We start from the raw sequence: 24,328 nt of genomic DNA on the forward strand, positions 1-24,328 counted from the left end.
ACTGTTGTCTGGGAGATGGACCAATACATCAGACATACTGTTGTGTGGGAGATGGACTAATACATCGGACGAACTGTTTGTCTTGGAGATGGACCAGTACATTGGACGAACTGTTTGTCTGGGAGATGGACCATTACATCGTACGTACTGTTGTCTGGGAGATGGACCAATACATCACCAGTACATCGTACGTAATGTTGTGTGGGAGATGGACCAGTACATCGTACGTAATGTTGTGTGGGAAACGGACCAGTACATCGTACGTAATGTTGTGTGGGAGATGGACCAGTACATCACCAGTACATCGTACGTTCTGTTGTCTGGGAGATGGACCAATACATCACCAGTACATCGCACGTAATGTTGTGTGGGAGATGGACCAATCCATCGGACGTACTGTCGGGTGGGAGATGGACCAGTACATCGTACGTACTGTTGTCTGGGAGATGGACCAATACATCGTAAGTACTGTTGTCTGGGAGATGGACCAGTACATTGGACGAACTGTTTGTCTGGGATATGGACCAGAACATCGGACGTACTGCTGTCTGGGAGATGGACCAAGTTCATCGGACGTACTGTAACCATACTGGACCAGTAACCTAGGTAGCAATGAAACTTCGTTTACAATGAGTATTATAAAATTTAAGAATACAAGATGAATAAGGCGAGTCTGTATCTTTACCATTATTATAAAGTCTACAAATTGCAACGTTAAATAATAAAAAAAATTGAAACTTATTTGTATTGTAAGGAGGAAATATTGTTTTGTAAATAGAAGAGTAACAAGCTCATTGAGAGGTTGTTTACGAGTCATCTAAGATTATATGAAACGCAAAAATCCTGCAATACAACTTAAGTGCTAGATGATGTAGAGCCATACAATCCATCACACTGCACCACACACCGTACCTCCAGGACCCAGCAGTGAAGTCGGACCTCAAATCCTGGGGCACGGGAGGTGACCGAGGAAGTCCAAAGCGATCGTAAGAAAAGTCGAAATCTAGATACATAACAGACGCATGGTCTATGATATTACTGGTGTTAACTGAGCTTTAAACACGCTGAATGATGGGAGCATGGTACTTTTCTGTACAGACGGACTTGATACATATTTTATGCTATATAGTCAATAATTTTGTGAAGACTTTTGAATTGAATGTCACAAAGAGAACAGTGTAGCTCAGCATAATTTTGAAATCATACAAAGTGATTCGAACGTAGTTCACACCTACAGTCACTTAAGGGTATTCAACTTGCTGCTTTGAGGAATATCAACTTTCTCATGTTGACTTTTTCGCATATTTTCCTAAAAAGATCAATAATTGTATATCATTACACATGAAAATATGACCCAGCGGAATTTTAGTTTGGTTAAGGCGCCACAAAGGTTTCAAGCATGAATATACCAATATGTAAATATAATCATAATTAAAATTCTAATTCAATAAAAATGGACAAAACATGAACAAAACAAATATTTACACATGGATTCCTGAAAAAGCACCAGGAGAATAAGACCAGGAGTTCCGGAAGAATAAGCGTCTTAATAAGCATCTTCTGCTTTGCCGACGACACCCGCCATGTAAACCTCGGTCAATCCAAGTAAGTAATGTCACGTTCTCAAATGAGAACAAAGTATGAACAATGGAACGAGCAGACAAACAAGCGAGCTTCAAACACATGAGGCTTCATACAAAAAAATCTCAATGAGATCACTATGAACCTCACCAGGAATTTTTTCACAGTCAAGAGGCTCGGTGAAATGAAAATATCGAGGCTCGTTTCATAAATCCCTTGTAATATCACCTTATAACACTTACATATATGATCATGTCTTCTTGCTATTGTATGTCGTGTGGATAGTATCACTGTACATATATTAACGTTGGCAAGTTAATTAATGTCGAATATTAAACATATTGAAAATGACATCACCTTTTACACAATCTTAATATGAGAGAGACAAGTAAAAACGTGGACTAAGTAGCCAAGTTCGGCAGCAACCTAGCACCCCCCATCCACCTCCGATAAAAGACAAACAGAAAGCCCCCCCCCCCCCACACACACACACACACACACACACACTCCGATAAAAAGAAAGGCAACACAAGCAATACAACTGATGATTGATAATTCCTTGTGTTGTGAAGAGCATCATATGACAAGGAAAACTGTAATGTAACTGGTTGTGGAGGGTCCTTGTCATTCATGTGTCACTGTGAAATTTATGTGAGGATTCCTACCATTTAATCTCAACAGAAATCTAATATTAGCACCCCATTGCGTGCAGTCAAGTCTCTGTACTACATATAATAAAGAAGGACAACCACTAGAGGCATACAATACGGTATACTAGCTCGGATTGGTGTTTGTTCAGAGTCAATACTGGAAATCTCCAGATGTCGATTTTACACCTCTGAGAGGATTGTTTAAGAAGATATGCTCTTTGCCACGCGTAAGATTTTAACAAAAGGAAAGAAAGACAATGATAATGTGATACGTATTAATTTGAAAAAAAAAGCGGTCGGGAGGGTATAGGTTGTAAAGCTGTTAAAAATCGATATTGTATATGTCAACGATCGCTTCTTAAACTTGTGTATAAAAGTATCAAAGCAACTTGGCTTGTTTGTTTTCTACAACAAAAGGGGAAATATCGGAATGATCCATACAAGAGATGTTTTCATAAAAATGAACATTATTTAAACCTGTTTACTAAATCATTTGATATGGTAGTATACAGTTGACAAGTCAACAATTTCAAGAAAGAGAACAGTTGATTTGTCACAGGTAAGGAGAGTAATAGTTTCAGGTGGAGAAAACTTTCATGGGTTCGATTATTTCTTGGGTTTATTGTCCCATGAACTGTCAGTGTCATTTAAAGGTGGGTTTCCTGGTATCAGCTTGTGGATACCTCGCCGAACAACATACGAGAGGTCTGTCGCATGTTATTCAAAGCAATTAGGGTAAAGTACCTGCCCAAGGACACAATCATGTCACAGGTTTGAAGCCTTCCAGGTAAGGAATCGACCCACCGAGCGATTTTAGAAAGGTAGAGAATTACAAAATGTTTTGCTAGTTACTGCTCTGGATCTATCAAATCTGAAGGTTCAAACAAAACATGCTGTACTTAGTTAGGTCAGGGACGTCCCTGGTTAGGTGCTTGGATTTGTCTTGTGACGTTTCACATCTGAAGATATTTGATATTTTACACCGAACAACAATTAACAGAATAAAATGCGTCTGTATTGTACAATTTTATTTTTGTGATTCACATTAGCATTTCTATCCTTCTTTTCTGAATGTTGGGTAAATCCACAAACCCCCTTCCCTCACGACCCCCAAAATATATTAAAATATATCAAGTTTACTGCTCGAGAGCGTGTGCGTGTATAAAGGGAAGTAACTCTAACAAATATCGGATGATCATGTATATCGGAAGTGCAACCTTGGTGAAGTCAAGGTCGTCATTGCCGGTACAGCTGAAGGTCGATTAGACGAAACACACCATTATCAGGCAAGATGACTACAAAATACACCATCGTATTGGTCAGGCACGGAGAAAGTGAATGGAATAAGTTGAACAAATTCTGTGGCTGGTTTGATGCAGATTTGTCAGAGCAAGGATGCGAGGAGGCAAGAAATGCTGGACAGGTGAGTTTCTGTCAAACAAAAGTGGCAGTGTGAAGTGCCGAAGCATTTTTAACATTTAGTCATTGACAGGGTCTATTAAACCGTTAATCTTAAGCATCTTAAGTAAACAAACACATTTCAGAGTCATACGACGCTGACATAAATATGTAACACATAGCACAGTAACAAAATGGTGTTAGAATCAAGTCCCCTAATGAAAATAAGGCAAAATAAAGTAACTGTGACCTATATTCTACAGATGCATCTCAGCACTGAGCTCACACACAAAGCAGTCACTGTACATTTCACTTAGACAGAACTAGAACTTAAATGTTAATCATGACAACCAATGTCTTAACCTTACATATAAATGGATTACTGAAGCTGAAGCGTTTGATTTTACTTGTTACAGATGTTGAAGGAGAAAGGGTTTGTGTTTGACGTAGCCTTCACCAGTGTGTTAAAGCGAGCGATTAAGACTCTGTACCTGGTTCAGAATGAGATGGATAACCACTGGATCCCCGTCACTAGGCACTGGCGGTTAAATGAGCGTCACTATGGAGGACTGCAAGGTCTTAATAAGGCCGAGACTGCAGCCAAACATGGAGAAGCACAAGTCAAGGTTATCATTGTCACTGATTCAGACACTTTTTATCTGATTTTTCTTAAAAATAAGTTCCAACTTCCAGTTAGATATGGGAAAAATGAAACAGTATTGGAGGTCTCATGAGTTTCCAAAATTTAATGATATTCTTTATTGATGTGTGATAATTCAAACATAAAGGTATTACGAATAAAGAAATTTCCAAAATCATGTCTGGGACCATAAATACTATAATGTTTCCTTAAGCATTTTAATAGATTTTGTGAATTTCATCTTGTTTTTACCAGACTTAATTTTATGTTGTTTTTTGGCTATTCTCTGAATACATACAGTCTGATTAGGCATAACAGATTCTGACTTTGTTGTTGTAAATAATTTCAGATTTGGAGACGATCATATGATGTACCTCCTCCAGCTTTGGAGAATGGAGATGAAAGACTTTCTTCTAATGACCCAAAATATACTGTAGGTATTTGGTTCCATGATGGAAGAACTCAATAATAATTCAGTATTATTGTATATAAAATCATTGATGGTATGTGTTATTTATCATCAGTATGTCCATGTTAAATGAAATCAGAAATCTTATTAACTAGAATCTAAAAATTCAACATCTTTTCATAAGAATCCATGCAACTTTATTTCATCAGTTATCAAACTTATTTAATAAAACATTTTAGATATCGCTGCAAATTATGTAATGGTGCTTTTGATAAAAACAATTCTAAACCTGATATTTCAGCATCTGGATGCCTCAGTTGTTCCCAGGTGTGAATGTCTAAAGGACACTGTGGCTCGAGTATTGCCTTACTGGCATGACGTCATTGTCCCAACTATCAAGGTAAGATATAGGAAATATTACACAAGTCAATACAGGTCAAATGTGTGTCAAATCTAACTGGATTGTGCTATCATTTTAATAGATTTGATCAAGCTTGGAAAAATTATAATATCATATTGTTAATGTGTGTCCAGAGACTTTGCCAACTGCAGTGATTAAGTACTGATTAGCTGTAAAGATTGAAAGTTACAAAGAGCTTAAGTGAGACAGAATGAGAGAGACTTCAAGTGATAAAGATTTATAGGGATAAAGAGCAGCAGTAATGTTTTGTTTGTTGTAGTCTGGACAGAGGATTCTGATCTCAGCTCACGGCAACAGTCTGAGAGCCTTGGTCAAATACCTGGACAAGATTTCTGATGAAGAGATTCCAGAACTAAATATTCCAACAGGTGAACTTTTCATTTATTAACCTTTGGGGACATTTCACTGTACATAGAGATGAGAACAGATACTAGCACAGCTGAGATTTCAGAGTACATAGAGAAGAGGGTTATTACACTGGCAGGTGAGATTTACAATGTAGGTGTACAGAGAGATAAGGATTAATACCCAGAATTAAGAGCTAGACAGGTGAGATTTCAGTGTACATAGAGAGAAGTAAGAGCCAGACAGGTGAGATTTCAGTGTACAAAGAGAGAATTAAGCATCAGACAGGTGAGATTTCAGTGGACATAGAGAGAATTAAGAGCTAGACAGGTGAGATTTCAGTGTATATAGAGAGAATTAAGAACTAGACAGGTGAGATTTCAGTGTACATAGAGAGAATTAATACCCAGGCAGGTGAGATTTAAGTGTACAAAGAGAGAATTAAGAGCTAGACAGGTGAGATTTCAGTGTACATAGAGAGAAGTAAGAGCCAGACTGGTGAGATTTCAGTGTACAATGATAGAATTAAGTGTCAGACAGGTGAGATTTCAGTGTACATAGAGAGAATTAAGAGCTAGACAGGTGAGATTTCAGTGTACATAGAGAGAATTAAGAGCTAGACAGGTGAGATTTCAGTGTACACAGAGAGAAGTAAGAGCCAGACAGGTGAGATTTCAGTGTACATAGAGAGAAGTAAGAGCTAGACAGGTGAGATTTCAGTGTACATAGAGAGAATTAAGAGCTAGACAGGTGAGATTTCAGTGTACACAGAGAGAAGTAAGAGCCAGACAGGTGAGATTTCAGTGTACATAGAGAGAAGTAAGAGCTAGACAGGTGAGATTTCAGTGTACACAGAGAGAATTAAGAGCTAGGCAGGTGAGATTTCAGTGTACACAGAGAGAAGTAAGAGCCAGACAGGTGAGATTTCAGTGTATATAGAGAGAATTAAGAGCTAGACAGGTGAGATTTCAGTGTACATAGAGAGAATTAAGAGCTAGACAGGTGAGATTTCAGTGTATATAGAGAGAATTAAGAGCTAGACAGGTGAGATTTCAGTGTACATAGAGAGAATAAATACCCAGGCAGGTGAGATTTAAGTGCACAAAGAGAGAATTAAGAGCTAGACAGGTGAGATTTCAGTGTACATAGAGAGAATTAAGAGCCAGACAGGTGAGATTAGAGTGTACAAAGAGATAATTAAGTGTCAGACAGGTGAGATTTCAGTGTACATAGAGAGAATTAAGATTTTAAATCAGACAAATGATTGACAAATGTGGCATAAAATATCCCTTACAGGTGAGAATTCAGTCTAGATAATTCCTCACATATGAGAACTATTGTAGCACTGTTTCAGGTGGGGTATCATTACAGATGAGAAAAGAATGTTCTTATTCCTCAATTGAGATCTCAATATCTCCCTCTCAGAATATAAGAGAAATCATTATTCCTACCATTAAAGTTGGGGTTAGACTTTTTATATGCTTGTCAAAAACTTGATAGGATGTATCATATGGAATTTTCTATCCATTGGTAACTTTTTTTGTGTGGTCTTTTTCTATAGTTTTCACAATAGCACAAAATTCCAAGGCTGTGTTGTTTAGAAAGCATATTGTCAATTTTGTGTATCACGATAAATATCTGAATTCCATAGTCTCTAAATGAAGCTTATCACCCCCAATGTCAGTATTTATCAGTAGTTACCACGATGTAAATAAATAATGTTATTCTAGTACAGAGAGTAGAAAACAATCCTCAAACAGATGACACCAAACAAAATGTCTAGATACTGACAGCTATTGATATATATCATTAAAGCCAAAACTGATCTGAAATGTTACAGATCGATGATAGGATGAAGAACTTGTATGAATGATATGATATTGAAGTTAATATTTTACTGCACTCCACCTAATCCATACAGTTTTATGGCCTTTTCCTTTCACAGTTGTTTAAATATTTGTGCAAAACAAATACTGAAAAGTAAGTTATGTTTAAGTCATAGATACATTGAAAATAAGACCTTGTCTGCAAAGTTTCAGTATTCTATAGTGGTTTGTGCACAATATAAGTTGCACTCACTCAAACTATTCTTCGAAACATCATGGAAAAATGACCTTGATTGACAGGTGATTTATAGATAGAGGTTCATTTACTATAAATTGTATTACATCTGACCTTCATACACAGGTATTTGTTCATAGGTGACCTTTAGGGCAGGTTCGATCAGATATACATTAATGGACAAGGCAGGATGTTCATAATTTACATATCTACTGTTCTTGATAACTGAATGTTACTAATTAAATCCTTTGACAGGTATTCCACTCGTTTACGAGCTCACTGCTGACATCAAGCCAGTGAAACATTACTACTTAGCTGATGAAGCTCAGGTCAAGGCTGCAATGGAGAAAGTAGCCAACCAGGGCAAGGCTAAACAGTAGTCATGGTAACAATGTACACAGAAGACAGTGATCTGCCAGCAGTTTGATGCATTGTTACAGAGACTCAAAATTGAACTATTGTTTCGTTTGGTACATTTGTCAAAATGTACACATTTTGTTGATTGATATGTTTAAGATGCCATAAGATATGTACAATTATAGTACACTAGGATAGACTGTGGTACCACTTACTGACGGCTGCTAGAGGCTTGTTACTTATTATTGTATTCAACAATGCTACAATTAACTCCAGTACTCCTTTTTAAAAGTAGATTCTGTGGAGAGCATTTATGTACAGAGATTATTTATAAAGATGTGTTTTGTTGTCATTTATGTCCTTATTTCTGTTATTTATGATGCTATCCAAAACCTTGTCTCCCCCACTATTTTCTGGTATGTTTAGTTTGCTCCCTGCAGAAAGCTTAATGCTGTAAAGATATTAAAGAAACAATGGCACTGATTTAATTACTTACCCTTTGTCAAAATTGGTGTCCGCTGTTCCATCCATTCCATTGTCTTGTCAGCTAGCAAACCTTGCATAATCTTATACTTTATTAATCTAGGTTTACTGTTGGATAGATGTATTAAAGTGTTGAATTCAGAATAATGAAGTTCTGTGTTTTTTATACAGATATATCTTTGAATAAAAATTTAGCAATAGGTCTCTACCAAATTAAGAGAGCACACCATTGTTAAATGTCAGGCTGTTCAAAATACTCCTATCCATTGTCAGCCTGTCTGCCCATATCACTCCTTCTTGAGAAGTACCAGATAGAATGTTCTCATATAATAAGACACTCCATGGTCCCTTGTTGTGAAAATGGTCAATTCCAGTTCAACAGAATCCTTGATAAATGTATATAGATTGTTTATAGCATCAAGGACAGTTACCATACAGTAGGTAACAATTATACACAGAGCTGAGAGCGCTGAATACTAAGATACTACAAAGCTGAGGACACCACAGAACTGAGTACACTGGATACACGATCACTGCTGAGCTGAGGACACTGGATACATGGTCACTGCTGAGCTGAGGACACTGGATACACGGTCACTGCTGAACTGAGGACACCACAGAACTGAGGACACTGGATACATGGTCACTGCTGAGCTGTGGACACCACAGAACTGAGGACATGGATACACGGTAACTACTGAGCTGAGGACATCACAGAACTGAGGACACTGGATACACGGTCACTGCTGAGCTGTGGACACCACAGAACTGAGGACGCTGGATACACGGTCACTGCTGAGCTGAGGACACCACAGAACTGAGGACACTGGATACATGGTCACTGCTAAGCTGAGGACACCACAGAACTGAGGACACTGGATACATGGTCACTACTGAGCTGAGGACACCACAGAACTGAGGACACTATACACGGTCACTGCTGAGCTGAGGCCACTGAATACTAATTATATGATAGCAACAAACATGTCACTTATGTGTTTGGAAATCAAATAAGACAAAACAATGTCTGATATTGACCATATTTTATTCTTAAAAAGAACATAGTAAGCACTACTTCAAATGTTACTGTACCAAATAGGAAGGAAGCTTTGTCTTAATGCCAGCTGTATATTTCTTAAAACGTCTACTGGGATTAGTAATTGAATGAAGCAGTCTGCAATAACATTTCTTCCTTTCCCTAACATACAAAAGGATCTAGTAGCCTTAAAAAGAAATTACAGCACTGCGTCTGATAAAACTGTTTCTGGAGTACTGTATTTTCTGAAGCACAGCATCTAACACATCATATACAATAGATTCTTCAGTTCTGCTTCCTTCCTCTCCTACAATAATTTCTGAACTAGGCTTACACAAGGATTGCAGCACTGCAGGCAAGTGAAGCATGCACAAAATCTGTCCTGAAAACTTCATCATTCTCAGGATATTTCTTATCACATGTATAAAGTATCATCAATGGTATCATACAACAGTGTTTATGGTACAGTATAAGATTGTAATGATTGTTCAGATACAAGTATTAAACTTTACAGGAGGTTGTTACGATAAGGAAAGGACAAATATGATTTTTTTTTTAGTTTTAATATACATAATTATAAATGTTAACTGAACTATGTCAATACATCATGGGTAAAATCTGTTCATAATTCTACATCTGAAGCTTACAATATCAAATATTTGACACCGTTTTTTTTCAGGATAAGAAATTACGTGAAATTCTGTAGTAAAATTTTGAGAGTATTATGATTAATTTTGTTGTAACGGTGTGAGACTGATATTACTGGTCATATTTATGCCATATCCCATTAAAAAGATTTTTTTAAAAGAAAATTTTCCTGCTTATAAAGACTTTCACTTTCAATTTTCTCAAAAAATGTAAATCACATAGATTTTGTGAATACATGAGTTTGCAAACACTGACCACCAGGAAATTACTTTAAATTCACAAATGATGAGCTATTGGAAACCAGGACTGTTAAAGACTGATATCAGTTACCAAATCAACATGGAATACTATCCAGAGTTGTTCTTCTACAAAAACAATCATGAAGGATTTGAATTCGCAATTGACTATCCTTGTTTCTTAATGTGAAAATAAATCCCACCTGAAATATAAGTGATTTATTATTATCTTTTACATATTTGCTGGGTGTTATTTTTGGGTAATCGAAGATGAAATAAAATATCTTAACCTTTGAGAAAAAAAAAAAAAAAAAAATGGTACAAAGATCAGGTGATCTGGTGAAATAATTTGAATCATGTTCACAATTCAATAGATCTGAACATTTTTTTCATTTTGTAAACTTCAAATTACTTTACTTTGGAAGAGGTCATTTTCATGATGTTTAACCTTATCTAATCATCTTTTACACCATTGATGTTACTTTGAAGACAAAACAATCTTCTCTTACAATTTATTATAATCTGTAACCTCTGAGAGTTTCTACCAAGTTGAACTAAAATGACTACTTTCTGTGGTAGTTCAAGTCCAACAAGCATGAGTGCATACTGTTTGAAAACAATGAGAACTAAGTCTGATTACAATATTCATAAGAATATCCACATGATGAAAGACATGTTTAGACATGCTTTTATTTCTCTAAATTCACTACAAGCAAAAATCCTATAATCCTTGTTTTTATTGGTTGACTAGAAATTAATAACTAAAGCGAAACCCATGTTATCTTGCCATGACGTCAGAAACAACATCCAATTTTCACATAGTTTCTGGTGAATCAGTAAGGACTAGCAATGGTTTGATTCATTTCTTCCAGATGAGTGATAACAAGATGTGGAAGTGATAAAATAGTATTTCAGGCAAAATTACAGAGCAGATTTTTTCTATAGAAGCCTTAATTACACCTTACAAAGGCAACCCCCAAAATACTGTCATTAAATATCCAGAATGGAAAATTTCATATATACATAAATAGATTCTGTTGTCTGGAGCAGTTTTACAGATCTAGAGAAAAAATTATATATAATGTCATACTGAAAGCAGTATGAATTGGTGATATATACAAAATTTCCAATCTCTCTGACTACCTGCTATTAATCTTGTGGAAAAGAATTGCTATTGTCCAAATTTGGCAACACAAATAGTATTTTAGTTATCAGTTTTCTGGCATCTTCTCCATCTAAATGTACAAATATTGATAGCAAAAACTTGGTTCAATCCAGGTACAAATACAGAAGCTTTACTTGTTTACCAGATAAAGTAAGATTTTCATCAAAGAAAGGAAAAAGAAAATTACTGTAACAATATCAGTACCTAAAACATTAACATCTTTTATATATTTAACGTTAGTTTTTTCTCATGACATTGTGAATTTTTTCTGAATACCAAATGTGATCTATTTTATGCATTATTCATGCGATTAAAGTTATTGCTATACTGCCACAACATTCCTATTTCTGACAGAGTAAAGTCTGAATAACTCAAGAATGATGCGCATGATTCAGAGAACATGAACCAACTGCAGTTAGAGCCTAGCGTTTTGTGGAGAGATGTTTATTGAAATTGCGACACAAGTTTTCTGGTGAAGTAAAATAGGGGCGAGTAAGATAAGGTTATGGTGCTTAAGTTGTGGACAATAAATACAAAACATTTCTTAAAATAATGTTTACATGTGTAATGTTTCAAATAATCACGGAGAACAATGTTCTTCTATTAAATGATACATTCTTAAGTCAGGGAAAATGTTCCAAAAGGACACCATGATAAAAAATGAAAAATTGCAGGGATAAAATATATGAATCAACATTCATTATTGGTATAATTTCATAACAACTTATACAGGAATGAAGAGTTTTAAATTTGGAACAATTTCCCCGGTAAACATGCATGTATGACTAATCAAAACTACTGTATCTGGAATAAAAAATGGACAAAACATTGAAAAGACACTCCTCTTACAATCCCAAACATACATACATGTACAAGAGCCAAGCACACATGAAATATTCATAAATCTCATTTCCCTAACTGTCTCAAGTTCAGGGAAAAGAAAAAGCAGTTCACGTTACATACAACAGCACAAGAAAATTTATCAGTGTTCAGAAAATCTTCCAAACCTGCTTTAACAAGTACATGTAACTGTCGACACAGTTTCACATCAAATTCTCCACCTCACAAATTTCCCTTCACTGATACCGCATACTTGCAATAAACATAGTAAACTGTAATCTTCTTTTTACTGTATACTGTTTTTACAATATACTGTATACTGTTTTTACAATATACTGTATACTGTTTTTACAATATACTGTATACTGTTTTTACAATATACTGTATACTGTTTTTACAATATACTGTACACTGTTTTTACAATATACTGTATGCTATTTTTACAATATACTGTGTGCTATTTTTACAATATACTGTATGCTATTTTTACAATATACTGTATACTGTTTTTACAATATACTGTATACTGTTTTTACAATATACTGTATACTGTTTTTACAATATACTGTATGCTATTTTTACAATATACTGTATGCTATTTTTACAATATACTGTATACTGTTTCTACAATATACTGTATACTGTTTTTACAATATACTGTATACTGTTTTTACAATATACTGTAGCTATTTTTACAATATACTGTATGCTATTTTTACAATATACTGTATGCTGTTTTTACAATATACTGTACACTGTTTTTACAATATACTGTACACTGTTTTTACAATATACTGTATGCTATTTTTACAATATACTGTGTGTATACTGTTTTTACAATATACTGTATACTGTTTTTACAATATACTGTATGCTATTTTTACAATATACTGTGTGCTATTTTTACAATATACTGTATACTGTTTTTACAATATACTGTATACTGTTTTTACAATATACTGTATGCTATTTTTACAATATACTGTATACTGTTTTTACAATATACTGTGTGCTATTTTTACAATATACTGTATGCTATTTTTACAATATACTGTGTGCTATTTTTACAATATACTGTATGCTATTTTTACAATATACTGTATACTATTTTCACAATATACTGTGTACTGTTTTCATAATATACTGCATACCGTCTTTACATTATAGAGTATATCTGACTATGGTTAGTTGTCTTTCACATCATAAAAAGACTCTGTCAGATAAGAATTATGACAATAATTGTGTATTGCACTGATGATTATGATGAGCATTCAGGACATATAAGTCCCAAATTAAACAAGATACAAAATAATTGTATCTATCATATTGTACACAACACTATGCATGTGTATGTCATGTCAAGAAATGTTCCTGTTGATCTAGTAATACTCACGATTTCTATTTAATTGAAAATCAGTGACTGGTTATCTCCCATAGTGAAATCAAGCGATTCAAGTCACCTTAATTTACCCATTAAGAAATGTCAATTTTTTTATCTACCGGTAAGTCAAACAACCAGAGTGTTTCTTTCTCATAATGTAATCATTAATTTTTCCATACAATATGTATTTAGTGAATGCCTAAATTTACCCATCAAGAAAAAACCAAATTTCCTATCTTTAAGCTGTCAGACAACCAGTAAATGGTTCTTCCTCAACAATAATGCAGTTCTCTATCATAACAAAAACACAGTTCTTCCAGACATTGTGTTTGGTGCACAACTAAATTTACCTATCAAGAAGTACCACATTTTCTATCTTTTCTGTCAAACAACCAGGTAGCAAGGAAATTGGTTACCCAACAGCTTCCATAAAACATGTTAACCTGGCATCAGGATTTACCTGCCATGGAATACCACTTAGTTTATCTCACTATCAGCCAAATGACCAGCAATTTTTCCATGTTTTCTCAATAAATAATACCACCATTCCCAATAACAAGACAGGAAAGTTTTAGTCAGGAAAGTTTAATCAGATTTCTGCCCTTATACTTAAATCTGTAACTGTACGAGAATTTTAGTATGTATTTACCCCAAATAACACATACAGATTAAGTTTTCTGAGAGAATAAAATCAGTCTACTTTTAAAGAAAGCAAAAAAAAATATTGTTTTCTAATGTCAAATAAATTAAAATTAATTTCATTGTGTGATCTGATCGAGAGCTGCAGCAGATCTTGAATAAATCATAACAGATTTTAACATATATTTATTTATCTTTTATATTTATTTATCTTTTATATTTATTTATTCATTAGACATTTATTTATATTTTTTCATCTCTCAGCTTTTTGAGAAACAGGAACAATATCTTGTTTTATTTATCATTGTAAAGGTAACACTATACTTGCATGACATCACATACACATAACTTCAAATTCTAGGCTTTCAACTCTCTCATTCAGTTTTCCAATATTTATCTAGATGTCAAACTACTCAGCCATCATTTATCTGGATGTCTGACTATCCAGCCATCACTTATCTGGATGTATGACTATCAAGCCATCATTTATCTGGATGTATGACTATCAAGCCATCACTTATCTGGATGTCTGACGTTTAAGCCATCACTTACCTGGATGTCTGACTATCCAGCCATCACTTATCTGGATGTCTCCATCACTTATCTGGATGTCTGACTATCCAGCCATCACTTATCTGGATGTCTGACTATCCAGCCATCACTTATCTGGATGTCTGACTATCAAGCCATCACTTATCTGGATGTCTGACTATCCAGCCATCATTTATCTGGATGTCTGACTATCAAGCCATCACTTATCTGGATGTCTGACTATCCAGCCATCACTTATCTGGATGTCTGACTATCCAGCCATCACTTATCTGGATGTCTGACTATCCAGCCATCACTTATCTGGATGTCTGACTATCCAGCCATCACTTATCTGGATGTCTGACTATCAAGCCATCACTTATCTGGATGTCTGACAATCCAGCCATCACTTATCTGGATGTCTGACATTCAAGCCATCACTTACCTGGATGTATGACTATCAAGCCATCATTTATCTGGATGTATGACTATCAAGCCATCATTTATCTGGATGTCTGACAATCCAGCCATCACTTATCTGGATGTCTGACTATCCAGCCATCACTTATCTGGATGTCTGACAATCCAGCCATCACTTATCTGGATGTCTGACTATCCAGCCATCACTTATCTGGATGTCTGACTATCCAGCCATCATTTATCTGGATGTCTGACTATCCAGCCATCACTTATCTGGATGTCTGACAATCCAGCCATCACTTATCTGGATGTCTGACTATCCAGCCATCACTTATCTGGATGTCTGACTATCCAGCCATCACTTATCTGGATGTCTGACTATCCAGCCATCACTTATCTGGATGTCTGACTATCCAGCCATCATTTATCTGGATGTCTGACTATCCAGCCATCACTTATCTGGATGTCTGACTATCCAGCCATCACTTATCTGGATGTCTGACTATCAAGCCATCACTTATCTGGATGTCTGACTATCCAGCCATCACTTATCTGGATGTCTGACTATCCAGCCATCACTTATCTGGATGTCTGACTATCCAGCCATCACTTATCTGGATGTCTGACTATCCAGCCATCACTTATCTGGATGTCTGACTATCCAGCCATCACTTATCTGGATGTCTGACTATCCAGCCATCATTTATTAGGTATACACTAAATAGCTGTCTCTGTTCAAAATCAATATTCATGGAGGCATCACATTTATCCCTTTTCCATTAAAAAAAGTACACTTTCACTGAACTTTTTAAATCCCATTTCTTGGACTTTGACTGAAGATTACTGAATGAATATTACTCAAATGTACATGTAATACCTTCACATACAAGACTCACACCTTACAACATATACAGGCACTGCACACCTCCACACAAAGCCTCACACAAGCATTATCACAGATATGTAGTGATACAGATAACTATGAATGTCCATATCACAAAACTTTCACTACATCACAAGCTGTGATGCTCTGGGCTGTTGTTCTAGTAGACACCTGATATTCTGGGCCAGACCTGGGCACACCATGTGAAGCTATGGGCCAGGAGTTACTGACATTGCTGTATCTATATGGACATTTGCTTATCATAAGCTTGTATGCAAATTCAGGCAATTCAGTTCAGGAATTCAATCCTGGCAAAATTCAGTGTTGTTCCTTTTAGGAACACTAATGTATATCATTAATCTACTTATCAAGAAGAATATGTTAAACACTACGATATGTCAACAAACAAGTCAGCCTTCAAAAGTATAATGATCTTAGTTTTCAACAATTTCAAGATCACAGATCAAAACTACTTCCCTTGTGCAGAATGTTGTGTGGATATTACTGTAGTGTGTATATAAAGTACTGTTATCATTTGCACATCATTAGACGTCTCTAAGAGTGGTCTTTTGGAAGTATCAATGACCACTGAACATCAAGAATTTGTGCCTTTGACCTCTGACCTCAACCCTGTACTTGAGGTGCAGTTCCGTTGACAAGTCCACGAAGCTGTTTAAGAACGGTGTCTAATAACTTCTTTTTGTCACGTTCTCCCTTCTTCAAAGATGCAAAAAGGTTGTTCTTCTTCTTATCAGCGTTGTTTAGCCTTAAAACAGGAAATGTATAAGATGTATATAAAACAGTATGAAGAATAGTTATAGCAACTATCAAAAAGCAATATTAAGGATATTTCTATTCAATATACAATTAAAACTAAATCATGCATGTCCATTGTTTACTTAGCTTTTGTTAAGTAAAACAAAACAAATAATTCAAAAGTCTTTCAAGCTACTCTCAATCAAGAATGTGTTAGCCTTTTATCTTTAGATGACTATTTCTCAATTACCCATGTATATACATTAAACTGGTAGTATTTTTCCAGTTCAATGATCAATCCAAATCAAAATAGTAAGTAAATAAAGGCAATGTGGAAAATGATCCTGAAATTACCTCCCCTAAAAAAAATTCCAAAATCCCAGATATCAACAGATTAACATGTACTCACTTCTCCAGAATACTAATGGCCACCTGAGGTTGGACACGAAGGTACTTGGACTTGGACTGACCATAGTCAGCCAAGTAAACTGACCAGTCCCAGTTCAGGAACAAGTCCAACAGCTGTCAATATGGATCAACAATTAATAGTGTATCAGCAGATTTCAGACAAGATTTCCCAAATAGAATACTAAACATGATTCTACAAACTTCCCTCCTTGGTGTTAGCACACAAGGAAAGATTTTGAAGACCCCATTTCCCTGATAAAACTAGTTCAAAAAGCAAAGTATTGTACAATTCCCCTGTGATCAAAGTAATACTGTAAGCTGTTTAATATGTGCGTATGAAGGATCTGTCTGGAATTTTACCATATTTTGTGACCTCTGCCAATTCTTACTGTAACCTTCAAGCAGCAGTATTTACACACCTCTCCCTATAATATATATCCAAACAGCAATATTTTTCACTCTCCTAATTCTTTACATCCAATATTTATACAGACATTAATGTCTTACATTCTGTAATATTCCACCTGACCAAAAGACCCCCATAACCTTTACACTGTAATGCTACATTATTGTTGTTGAATTGTAATACGGCAGATTTATCAAATTACAGACTGGTTTGATAACACAGAAAACCTAGGTGTATCAAAGATCTTTTGATCAAAATTAGTATTGTATATAGTGGAGCATCACATTCATCTTAACTGGAATTAATTAATGTGTACATTGTTTAATTTTTCATCATCTCTTCCTTAAGATCAGATATTCTAGTACTGTTACTAAAACATAATTTTAAATCAGATTAATTTAATTCAAATACCTGTCGAACATCTGCAAACGCCATCACTAGTGTCCCGTCAGTAAATCCTGGGACTGGCTCCGAGGCTGCAAACACTGTAAACAGACATACAAGGATGAATCACTTCTCTGTTTTTAGTAGAGAATGTATCTAGTAATGTATATCTAAATCTAATTAATCTTTAAATGCACTTTATTTTTTTTCTTCTGAAAAGCGATTATAAATTACATACTTCCATTCAAGTAAATCAGAATGTATTCTTTACAAGCAAAATTCTTTGTAGGTTACACATTTGCACTATTTTCTGTAAGTACATTACTGATGTTCACTATAAGTCTACATTACTGATGTCCTCTGTAAGTCTACATTACTGATGTTCTCTGTAAGTCTACATTACCGATGTTCACTGTAAGTCTACATTACCAATGTTCTCTGTAAGTCTACATTACCGATGTTCTCTGTACGTCTACATTACTGATGTCCTCTGTAAGTCTACATTACTGATGTTCTCTGTAAGTCTACATTACTGAAGTTCTCTGTAAGTCTACATTACCAATGTTAGTCTACATTACATATGTTCTTTAAGTCCCCATGACCAATAATATGTGTATATTTAACTTATTAATTGCCTACTGACTGACACTGTCACTGACTTACATTCACATTGGATGAGGTCCAGGTTGAACTGCTGTAGAGCTCCAAGTGTCATCTGTTTCAGCTCGTTGTCACGGATGAATTCCAGTAGGTTGTTGGCGATATGTTTGCATGCAGACATACAAGCTGTCTTTGCTATTTTTTCCTGTCAAAGTGAATATAGTCATAACTATTAAACTATATTGTAACTTGCCTTGAAGGCCACCTTCACACAAAGATCACCTCTCTACAAAGGCTGCTTTTGTTGGCTTCATTTGTAACACAATGCAACACAAGTGGACCTCTATATAAAGACCACTTGTCTATAAAGGTCACTTCTCTCTGCTCCCTTGAGTGGCCTTTATAGACAAGTCTGACTGCACAATTATTGACAAATAAAAATTTTCATGACGTCGATGAAATACTGATCTAGACCAAACGTCTGTATAGAAGGCAACACCAGTCACGATACTGATGGTTTATGTACTATATAATCTTGATACTAGCAGCATATTTATTGCATTTATAAACTTATTCCATCAACTGCCTTTAGAAACCACTGACATCAATATTGAATACCAACTGGACTTAACATTTACTCATTCCTATCAAGTTTGCTTACACTTGTTATTTCAACTGCTACACTTTGTACTTACAAAAAGAATGTATTTAAATCAAAACACAATTTGTTAAATTCTATAATTGGTTAATTTAAATTCACAAAATAATGGACATTTTAACTTAAGTAACACTGCAGACTTGACAAAGTCTCAAATTCTGTTATCTTTTCTGCATGACAAGTATTGATACAGTAATTATGGATATAAAGAATTACATATATAGCATATACACTGATAATTAGCAAAGGAAAGTAGGAATCCTAATGGTGCATATATCTTCTACACTTAAAATCACATTATGTATGAAGTGGTTATACGTAGAAATGCCAACTAGCTTTGTATACATTGCTAGCAAGAATTCATATTTGTTATTTTTGCATGTGCTTTGATAAGCATGTTTAATTCAAATGAATGCAAATAAAGAAACATCTTGTGTGCATCGAAATAAAGATGTTTAAACTCTATCCAGCCTCAACATGGACAGTAATGGGTTTTACAAACAACTGTACATGTTAATTAACGATATGGCAGTTACTTCACAAACTGAAAACTATGTGTTTAAAATCATAAACAAATGAACTGGCACATTGAGAACCTACACCAATATGTAAATCAGAGCTGAACTGGTTCATAAAATCACCAAATAATATTCTGAAAGTGAATTTTATACTGAATACACAGAAAAAGCTGAATAGGGATAGCCTTTAGATAAATATATGCAAATATTCACCCAAATGAATAATACTTATTTGGATAAAGAAAACATTTAGTACTAAAAACAACATTTACATATCATGAATAATAATGACGCATTAAGAAAACCCTAGTTGCTTTATTATCAAATTCTATAGTTGATTTTCAGATTGAAAAAAAAAAAAAAATTGAGAGCCAGGTCCCAGTTAAGCATTCTTTACTGTGCCCTACACTAGCCTAGAACAATTGTATACACAGTAGTGTTCCCATATCTAGTGCCCTACACTAGTCTATAACAATTGTACACAGCAGTGTTCCCACATCTAGTGCCCTACACTAGTCTATAACAATTGTACACAGCAGTGTTCCCACATCTAGTGCCCTACACTAGTCTATAACAATTGTACACACAGAGCAGTGTTCCCACATCTAGTGCCCTACACTAGTCTATAACAATTGTACACAGCAGTGTTCCCACATCTAGTGCCCTACACTAGTCTATAACAATTGTACACACACAGCAGTGTTCCCACATCTAGTGCCCTACACTAGTCTATAACAATTGTACACACAGAGCAGTGTTCCCACATCTAGTGCCCTACACTAGTCTATAACAATTGTACACACAGAGCAGTGTTCCCACATCTAGTGCCCTACACTAGTCTATAACAATTGTACACACAGCAGTGTTCCCACATCTAGTGCCCTACACTAGTCTATAACAATTGTACACACAGAGCAGTGTTCCCACATCTAGTGCCCTACACTAGTCTATAACAATTGTACACACACACACAGCAGTGTAGTCTATAACAATTGTACACACAGAGCAGTGTTCCCACATCTAGTGCCCTACACTAGTCTATAACAATTGTACACACAGAGCAGTGTTCCCACATCTAGTGCCCTACACTAGTCTATAACAATTGTACACACAGAGCAGTGTTCCCACATCTAGTGCCCTACACTAGTCTATAACAATTGTACATGCTGCAGTGTTCCCACATCTAGTGCCCTACACTAGTCTATAACAATTGTACACAGCAGTGTTCCCACATCTAGTGCCCTACACTAGTCTATAACAATTGTACACACAGCAGAGTTCCCACATCTAGTGCCCTAAGTGTTCCCACATCTAGTGCCCTACACTAGTCTATAACAATTGTACACACAGAGCAGTGTTCCCACATCTAGTGCCCTACACTAGTCTATAACAATTGTACACACAGAGCAGTGTTCCCACATCTAGTGCCCTACACTAGTATATAACAATTGTACACACAGCAGTGTTCCCACATCTAGTGCCCTACACTAGTCTATAACAATTGTACACACAGAGCAGTGTTCCCACATCTAGTGCCCTACACTAGTCTATAACAATTGTACACACAGCAGTGTTCCCACATCTAGTGCCCTACACTAGTCTATAACAATTGTACACACACAGCAGTGTTCCCACATCTAGTGCCCTACACTAGTCTATAACAATTGTACACACAGCAGTGTTCCCACATCTAGTGCCCTACACTAGTCTATAACAATTGTACACACAGCAGTGTTCCCACATCTAGTGCCCTACACTAGTCTATAACAATTTTACACACAGAGCAGTGTTCCCACATCTAGTGCCCTACACTAGTCTATAACAATTGTACACACAGAGCAGTGTTCCCACATCTAGTGCCCTACACTAGTCTATAACAATTGTACACACACACAGTGCAGTGTTCCCACATCTAGTGCCCTACACATAGTCTATAACAATTGTACACACAGATCAGTGTTCCCACATATAGTGCCCTACACTAGTCTATAACAATTGTACACACAGCAGTGTTCCCACATCTAGTGCCCTACACTAGTCTATAACAATTGTACACACACAGCAGTGTTCCCACATCTAGTGCCCTACACTAGTCTATAACAATTGTACACACAGAGCAGTGTTCCCACATATAGTGCCCTACACTAGTCTATAACAATTGTACACACACAGCAGTGTTCCCACATCTAGTGCCCTACACTAGTCTATAACAATTGTACACACAGAGCAGTGTTCCCACATCTAGTGCCCTACACTAGTCTATAACAATTGTACACACACAGCAGTGTTCCCACATCTAGTGCCCTACACTAGTCTATAACAATTGTACACACAGCAGTGCAGTGTTCCTAGTCTATAACAATTGTACACACACAGCAGTGTTCCCACATCTAGTGCCCTACACTAGTCTATAACAATTGTACACACACAGCAGTGTTCCCACATCTAGTGCCCTACACTAGTCTATAACAATTGTACACACACAGCAGTGTTCCCACATCTAGTGCCCTACACTAGTCTATAACAATTGTACACACACAGCAGTGTTCCCACATCTAGTGCCCTACACTAGTCTATAACAATTGTACACACACAGCACACACAGTCTATAACAAGTGTGTTCCCACATCTAGTGCCCTACACTAGTCTATAACAATTGTACACACAGAGCAGTGTTCCCACATCTAGTGCCCTACACTAGTCTATAACAATTGTACACACTGCAGTGTTCCCATAGCTAGTGCCCTACACTAGTCTATAACAATTGTACACACAGCAGTGTTCCTCCACACTAGTCTATAACAATACACACTAGTGCCCTACACTAGTCTATAACAATTGTACACACAGCAGTGTTCCCACATCTAGTGCCCTACACTAGTCTATAACAATTGTACACACAGCAGTGTTCCCACATCTAGTGCCCTACACTAGTCTATAACAATTGTACACACACAGCAGTGTTCCCACATCTAGTGCCCTACACTAGTCTATAACAATTGTACACACAGCAGTGTTCCCACATCTAGTGCCCTACACTAGTCTATAACAATTGTACACAGCAGTGTTCCCACATCTAGTGCCCTACACTAGTCTATAACAATTGTACACACTAGTCTATAACAATTGTACACACAGAGCAGTGTTCCCACATCTAGTGCCCTACACTAGTCTATAACAATTGTACACACACAGCAGTGTTCCCACATCTAGTGCCCTACACTAGTCTATAACAATTGTACACACACAGCAGCAGTGTCTATAACAATTGTACACACACAGCAGTGTTCCCACATCTAGTGCCCTACACTAGTCTATAACAATTGTACACACACACAGCAGTGTTCTATAACAATTGTACACACACATCTAGTGCCCTACACTAGTCTATAACAATTGTACACACAGAGCAGTGTTCCCACATCTAGTGCCCTACACTAGTCTATAACAATTGTACACACAGAGCAGTGTTCCCACATCTAGTGCCCTACACTAGTCTATAACAATTGTACACACAGAGCAGTGTTCCCACATCTAGTGCCCTACACTAGTCTATAACAATTGTACATCTAGTGCCCTATACTAGTCTATAACAATTGTACACACAGAGCAGTGTTCCCACATCTAGTGCCCTACACTAGTCTATAACAATTGTACACACAGAGCAGTGTTCCCACATCTAGTGCCCTACACTAGTCTATAACAATTGTACACACACAGCAGTGTTCCCACATCTAGTGCCCTACACTAGTCTATAACAATTGTACACACAGCAGTGTTCCCACATCTAGTGCCCTACACTAGTGTCTATAACTACACACATAACAATTGCCCTACACTAGTCTATAACAATTGTACACACAGCAGTGTTCCCACATCTAGTGCCCTACACTAGTCTATAACAATTGTACACACACAGCAGTGTTCCCACATCTAGTGCCCTACACTAGTCTATAACAATTGTACACACAGCAGTGTTCCCACATCTAGTGCCCTACACTAGTCTATAACAATTGTACATGCTGCAGTGTTCCAACATCTAGTGTCCTACGCTAGTCTATAACAATTGTAAATGCTGCAGTGTTCCCACATCTAGTGCCCTACACTAGTCTATAACAATTGTACACACAGAGCAGTGTTCCCACATCTAGTGCCCTACACTAGTCTATAACAATTGTACACACAGAGCAGTGTTCCCACATCTAGTGCCCTACACTAGTCTATAACAATTGTACACACAGCAGTGTTCCCACATCTAGTGCCCTACACTAGTCTATAACAATTGTACACACAGAGCAGTGTTCCCACATCTAGTGCCCTACACTAGTCTATAACAATTGTACACACAGAGCAGTGTTCCCATATCTAGTGCCCTACATTAGTCTATAACAATTGTACACACAGTAGTGTTCCCACATCTAGTGTCCTTCGCTAGTCTATAACAATTGTACACGCCGCAGTGTTCCCACTTCTA

At 36.4% G+C, this 24,328-nt stretch overlaps 2 protein-coding genes across 2 annotated transcripts in view; one reads left to right on the forward strand and one right to left on the reverse strand.

The window, feature by feature from the left end:
* Window positions 1–3,483: 3,483 nt before the first annotated feature.
* On the forward strand, window positions 3,484–8,492 carry LOC132553090 (probable phosphoglycerate mutase). Its single transcript, XM_060217301.1, has 6 exons — window positions 3,484–3,654; window positions 4,046–4,255; window positions 4,619–4,702; window positions 4,980–5,078; window positions 5,359–5,467; window positions 7,761–8,492. Exons 1-6 carry the CDS (start codon window positions 3,523–3,525, stop codon window positions 7,883–7,885), a joined length of 759 nt encoding a protein of 252 aa, XP_060073284.1. The 5' UTR covers window positions 3,484–3,522; the 3' UTR covers window positions 7,886–8,492.
* Window positions 8,493–16,529: 8,037 nt separating this feature from the next.
* Window positions 16,530–24,328, reverse strand: part of LOC132553086 (exocyst complex component 6B-like) — a 31,573-nt gene continuing 23,774 nt past the window's right edge. The window contains exons 21-24 of the mRNA XM_060217297.1: window positions 18,742–18,883; window positions 18,106–18,179; window positions 17,290–17,402; window positions 16,530–16,890 (exon numbers count right to left, since the gene is read on the reverse strand). Of these exons, the coding sequence (XP_060073280.1) occupies window positions 16,749–16,890; window positions 17,290–17,402; window positions 18,106–18,179; window positions 18,742–18,883 (471 nt within the window). The 3' untranslated portion in view covers window positions 16,530–16,748. The remainder of the gene's footprint in view (window positions 16,891–17,289; window positions 17,403–18,105; window positions 18,180–18,741; window positions 18,884–24,328) is intronic.

Source organism: Ylistrum balloti, unplaced genomic scaffold (assembly GCF_031769215.1).
Source record: "Ylistrum balloti isolate Yb309-2 unplaced genomic scaffold, AGI_CSIRO_Ybal_v1 Utg370296, whole genome shotgun sequence".
Lineage (NCBI taxonomy): Eukaryota > Metazoa > Mollusca > Bivalvia > Pectinida > Pectinidae > Ylistrum > Ylistrum balloti.

What these genes read in the sequence shown, in the direction of transcription:
- LOC132553090 (XM_060217301.1), top strand. Translation starts at nt 3,523, where the DNA reads ATGACTACAAAATACACCATCGTATTGGTCAGGCACGGAGAAAGTGAA. An exon ending in ATGGAGAAGCACAAGTCAAG is followed by an intron (nt 4,256 to 4,618) that starts GTTATCATTGTC and finishes AAATAATTTCAG; the next exon opens with ATTTGGAGACGATCATATGA. An exon ending in AGAACTAAATATTCCAACAG is followed by an intron (nt 5,468 to 7,760) that starts GTGAACTTTTCA and finishes ATCCTTTGACAG; the next exon opens with GTATTCCACTCGTTTACGAG.